Source organism: Mus caroli, unplaced genomic scaffold (genome assembly GCF_978045245.1).
Source record: "Mus caroli unplaced genomic scaffold, Mus_caroli_1 scaffold_5, whole genome shotgun sequence".
Lineage (NCBI taxonomy): Eukaryota > Metazoa > Chordata > Mammalia > Rodentia > Muridae > Mus > Mus caroli.
The window spans coordinates 11,431,218-11,437,217 of record NW_028227260.1 but is presented as its reverse complement, the minus strand read 5'-3'; the positions used below and the strand labels follow the sequence as shown (position 1 = coordinate 11,437,217).

At 36.9% G+C, this 6,000-nt stretch overlaps 1 protein-coding gene across 1 annotated transcript in view; it reads right to left on the bottom strand.

Annotated features, from left to right (window-relative positions):
• Positions 1-4,718: 4,718 nt before the first annotated feature.
• Positions 4,719-6,000, bottom strand: part of Ppef1 (protein phosphatase with EF-hand domain 1) — a 130,794-nt gene continuing 129,512 nt past the window's right edge. The window contains exon 19 of the mRNA XM_021153415.2: positions 4,719-5,278. Within this exon, the coding sequence (XP_021009074.1) occupies positions 5,079-5,278 (200 nt within the window). The 3' untranslated portion in view covers positions 4,719-5,078. The remainder of the gene's footprint in view (positions 5,279-6,000) is intronic.

The window sequence follows — 6,000 nt, the reverse complement described above, 5'->3', positions numbered from 1 at the left end:
ATGTGAGGAAGAATGGACGAGGGCCAAGCTAATGCTAGTGAAGGAAAAGTGAAAAGAATAAAGTCTGGCCTTGTTTTGTTTTTTTTTTTTAAATACAATATGAAGACATTTATGTAAAAGTTGTTAGAGAAATTCACAGGCCATACCAAGGTTTTAAAATTGTGTCCCAATAAATTACACATTATATAATCCAAATGCATTGCATATTATGAACACTTAATCATTGGATACAAATATGAAGTCGAAAGATCATGAACAAATACTATGAATGGATTCTATTATCATGCTAAAGCATGCAAAAACCCTACTTATCATTGCTCATCATATAGGAACTCAGACAACATGAAAATCCTTTTATTATAATCACCTAGATACAATGAGTAAAATCGAGCATGATTACTTTATATGTACAACTAGGCTCACAAATAATAAAAGCCAGCCCCTAGGTGCCAGAAACAAAGGGGAAAAGCAACAGCAGAAGAGTGAAAGCTTGAGATAACAGGGGGTATTTGTCTGCAGAACCTAGGGGCTTGGGATTTACTACCCCTACATGGGCACAGGAAATGAGGCTTTGGGCTTTAGAGGGTAAAGAATTAAACTGAGAACTCCACATAAAGCCAAGACCCTCAAAGAACTATTTTATTTATGAAAAGACTTAGAAACAAGAGAGACTATGGGGCCACGGGGCTTTGGGTGGGAAAAGAATAAAAGCTCTCTGAGAATTTAAAACCACAGGGCTACAATTCATTCTGCTTTCAACTCTACCCACATAATTCAGAGACTCCAGACTAAAAAGTTACATAAGACCAGTTCCTTAAGCTCTGCTACCCATGGGAACAAGTCAAACAAAGACATGGAAGAAAAGCTCCCACATCCCAAATATCATGGAATATTCCAGACATACAAACATATGGAACAACAACAAGTGCTACTAATGATGGATGAATTAACAATGGAAAATTACAAATTCCACAAGCGAACAATCCAGACTGATCAAGTGTCTGCACATAGTACAAACACATAAATAGGCTTCCCCTCCACAGATCCATACAGGTCATACAAGAAATACATAAAGTAACTGAAGACTAGAAAAGAATCTGCCAGACTCTAAAATAGAACTCTGTGTGGGAAGCAAGCAAGAAGAGTTAAAAAAAAAAAAAAAGAAAGAAAAAGAAATAGAATAGAAATAGAAAACTCACATAGTATTCGTGGCAGAATCATTTACATCTTATTTATTTTTTGAGATTATAATTTCATCATTTCTCTCTCCCCCACCCCTTTTCCCTTCAAATCTGTGCAGGATTTCACCTTGGCATTAATCTTTTTTAAGGGTTATAGAAATGACACAAACTTCTTCATTAAAGCAGGTGAACAAATTCTAATATAATTGGAGAATATGTCATGTTTATGAGCAGGAAGAGTCACAAAAGGAAAGGCTAATTTAGAAATGATGCATTTCCTATTAAAATCCAATAGCTGATTTCACAGATTTGACAAGCTGATTCTAATATGTGGACAGAGGGCGAAAAGACCAAAGAAACTCGAACAATCCAGGTGAGAGCAGGGCTCCTGCTACCAGAAAGCAAGAAAATTATAAATCTATATATATAGTGTCCAACACATGAGGCATTTGTGAGAAAACAGCCCCAGCAATCAGTGGATGGTACCAAGGAGGCTAAAATGAGATCCATGTGTATGGGGGAGCTTCCTATGTGATAGATGTGTCATTACAGATGAGTTAAAAAAATAAACCATTCAATAAGTACCCCAAGTTATTTGCAGAGAATTCATTTACTGTATATTATTGGTTCATTAACACTAAACTCATGCCAATAATCCTAGGACCCATGTGTAGATGAATTTTTGTTAACACATGTATTTTCTCCGTAGGATACCTTACTGCCTTCTTATACTTAGGAACACTAGGTAACACTTTCCCACTAGACTTGGGAGTCATTTTCAATAGCAAACTCTCTAAGAAAATACACCTGTACACACACACACATACACACACACCTACACACACACACACACACACACAATCAGTTTAATATGAGACAAAAGGGAAGGAGTTTTGTATACATAGGTTAATGACTTCCCCCCACACACACATACACACAACTGCTGCCTAGCCCATTATGGATGGCACCACACCCTCTAGACGAGCTGTTCTCAACCTGTGGTTCGCAACTCCTTCAGCCACCCTCTATCTCCAAAATAAATACTCACATTACAATCCAGAGCAGGAGCAAAATTACAGTTATGATGTAGCAACAAAAATAATTTTATGGTTGGAGGTTACCATGACACGAGGGCAACAGCAGTAGGAAGGCTGAGAACCACTGCTCTAAACAGAGAAAGCTTAGTGGAAACCAAAACCAAAAACCAGCCTTGTTCTTCACTGTGATATGATGTGACTAGCTAGTTGAGTTCCTGCCTCGACTTCCCTGGAAAGGCAGACTGAGACCTGAGACCTGGAATTCTAAGCCAAAGAAACTCTTTTCTCCCCTGTGATGCTTTTGGTCAGGTTGTGTGTCTCTGTGTGTTCTTTATTGTTGTTGTTTGGTTTTGTTTTTTAGTGGGGGTTGTTTTGTTTTGTTTTTTATCTCAGCAACAGAGATAGTCGTCAGCAGTTAATTTAGTTAAAATTTGGCACAGAGTTACTGAATTTTTGTGAACTTCTTTTTAAAGATTTATGGTAAATCTATAGTTATATTATTCTGTTTTTTTTTTTTTTGGTCTCCATTAATATGGCTAGCTTTTCTCCTTTTGTTCAGTACTGGGCCTCAAACCTAGAGCCTTACGAATGTCTCTTTTGAATTTAATTGTGTTAGAGTGTTAGAATTTAATTGTTTCTCATTGATTGGTAATGATGGTCTGTTTTGTGGTCAGTTTTTATAAATGTATCTGTGTGCATAAAATACATATTCTTTAGAGTTGACCTTAAAAATCATATTTCAAAAATTGATTTCAGAGTTGCATAGATATGTTTGCACTTTCACATATCTACATAGTATATACATATACATTTATATACATTCACATACACATGATGCATCAGGGAATTAGTTAGTCTTTCCAATGTTCCATATGCTTATTTTATATTTGCATAATAAGTTATTGACAAAGGTATATTAGAAAGATTCTTCTTATCACTTTAGTCCAGCACTTATATAAGTTTCAGAATTAATTTGAAAGCTTGGTTATTAGATGCATATATATCTAAAATTATTTTTTCTTCTTGGAGAATTATTCCTTTTAGCATTTAATAATGATCTTTTCTTTACCCTCAATAATATTCTTTGTATTGTGAACTGAAGTTCCTAGTGGGGAGGGGGAAAAAAGAGCTGCACCTGTGTTAAAGATTGTATAAAGCCAAAAGGCTTAATTTTGTGATTATGGAAAATTAAAATGTTTCCAACCAAATCAAGTTATTTTGGGCTATTTTCAGTCCCTTTAAAAGCCATTCTTTGCCCATTTCTAGGTTTTGTCATAATGCTGTGAATTTGAGAGAGAGCGGAGGGAGGAGGAGATATAGATGGGGGAGGATTTTAGGGAGCAAAGGAAAGAAGAAACAGAATGTAATTGCATTTCAATTTAAAGAAAATAAAGAATGAATAAAAAGAATTTTAGATGTGTTCTTAACAAGCCAGTAACTTCCATCAATCCATTCTAGAGTGGCCATCAGATAGCATGTGAGGCCTATGATGGAGATTTCAGCACCTTGCTATAGAACTCTCCTAAACGATATTTCCATCAATGTAGTCGTGAGTTTTGATGTATAAATTTCTTTTTTCTGTAACTGTAAGAAAGTTATGAAATGGTTACCATGTTGGAGCATAGAATTGGAGGCAAAATAGGTTTCTGGGTATGAATATACATTTAAATAAATTATCACTTATTCTTCAAGGCAAAAGTTGCATTTTTCCATCCACAGCATTAAAACCTATCTTGTCTGATATTAGTATTACCATGGTTTCAGTTACATTGTTTGCCTGCACCTAGGGGTTTCTTTTGCTTTTCTACAAGTTTAGTTACTCATTTCGAAAGGTATCTGATACAGTTTCTTCATTATTTCTGATACATAGCAGGGAGGCTAACATGATCTGGATTATTTCTTGATCTCAAAGTTCCAAAGCTTTAAAAAATAATGAAATATAGCCTCACCCTTGGAAAGTAGTCAGTTGTTTGATATGTAATAAGAATAACAGAATAAGCTACAGAGAGTATATAACCACGGCCCTGTCTTATCCATCAAGTTGTCAGACCATATTAATTATAGGGCTCAATATGAATATATTGACTTCGTATTTCCAGCAAACAAGAAAAATAGGGGGTTTGTTGTTCTCATGCTCTCTCACAAGATTCTATGTATGTATGTATGTATGTATGTATGTATGTATGTATGTATTTATTTATTATATGTAAGTACACTGTTGCTGTCTTCAGACACTCCAGAAGAGGGAGTCAGATTTCGTTACGGATGGTTGTGAGCCACCATGTGGTTGCTGGGATTTGAACTCCAGACCTTTGGAAGAGCAGTCGGGTGCTCTTACCCACTGAGCCATCTCACCAGCCCTCTCACAAGATTCTAATATGTTTCTCGACCCTCAAGGTGGTTCCCCATCTACTCAAGATCACTGGTTATGGACTCTCCAAAAAACAATTACAGTTTGATGATGGAAATATTTTATTTCAATAATAGTTTAGTATTCACCCATCCTCAGCCACTCACAGATATTACCCCTAATTGTTTCTCTCCTGATCTCTAGATTCATTTCAGTATGTTTCTAAATGTCTTTGATCTCCTAGTTAGGTATCATTTGAGACCAATACTAGGTTCAAACCCAGTTTATCCCTGGCAATCCTAACACGAAGTAAATCTCATCAACTGTTATTTAACATAGTCTTACCAATAGCAGTTTGATAAGTACTGCAAGCACTCACATGATGCATCTGCTTATGGTGTGAAGTAGGGTCTACTTTTCTCTACTACTATGAATTTCAAGGGGCCTTTGTTAAGACTGAAACTTGTGGTCATCTGTTTTCAAGGAGGCTGGGAGAAGTTTTTGTTCATCTTAAGCAAGACTGCTCCCTGGCTTATCATATTTGTGTACTACATAGAAAGCCTTTAAAAACTCATTAAAGTCTATGTTGCCATCTTTGTTGAAGTCCACTATGCTGGCAAGCTCATCAATTTGGGAATCATCAATATGAGCTTTGTAATGAGCATTGAAAAGTTTCCACATGGTCCGAAATTCATCCATGGAGATCAGACCTAAAGGGAAACAGGCAAAGGTGGTAGTAAGTGGTGATGTTAAGAGTGACCTGCAAGAGAAGGGGAAGCAACACTGACTGAATAGTAGCAATTACCAGCTCACTAACATGCCTGAGAATCAAAACACTGAAGGAGACAGAAGAACAAGGTCATAAATGTGAGAAACAGCATGACATTTGCAGCTACAGAAGATCCTGAGAATACTCTAATGGAAAACATAAACAAACAAACAAACAGTGCATGGTGAAGAAATGGCAAGTGAGCATGGATGGAAGTAGTATAGAAACCATAGAAACTAAAACCCAAGAACGCAAGACACAGAGGAGGATGGCAGAAGAGAGAGCAACATGAGAGCAGGACAAAGTTCCCTGGGAGTTAAGATGATGTTGTGTGTATGCACATGTGTGTGTATGTGTGCATGTGTTCACATAGCCCATTGTCATAGTGCAAATATGGAGCTCAGAGGATACCCTGAGAGTGTCAGTTCCTCCTTCCACCTTTCTACCATGTGAGTCTCAGGGACTGGATACAGGTCATAGTGGTCAGCAGCGAGCACTGTTTTTTGATGAATCATCTCATAGACCCACTGTTGCCTGTTTTAATATGCAAAGATTTACTTTCATGGATCACTATTGATAGTTTTTCATATTCAAATGTCTCTGCACAGAGGTTGGGGTGGTGGCAGGGTGCTGAAGATGGTACCCAGAGTCTCATATACTAAC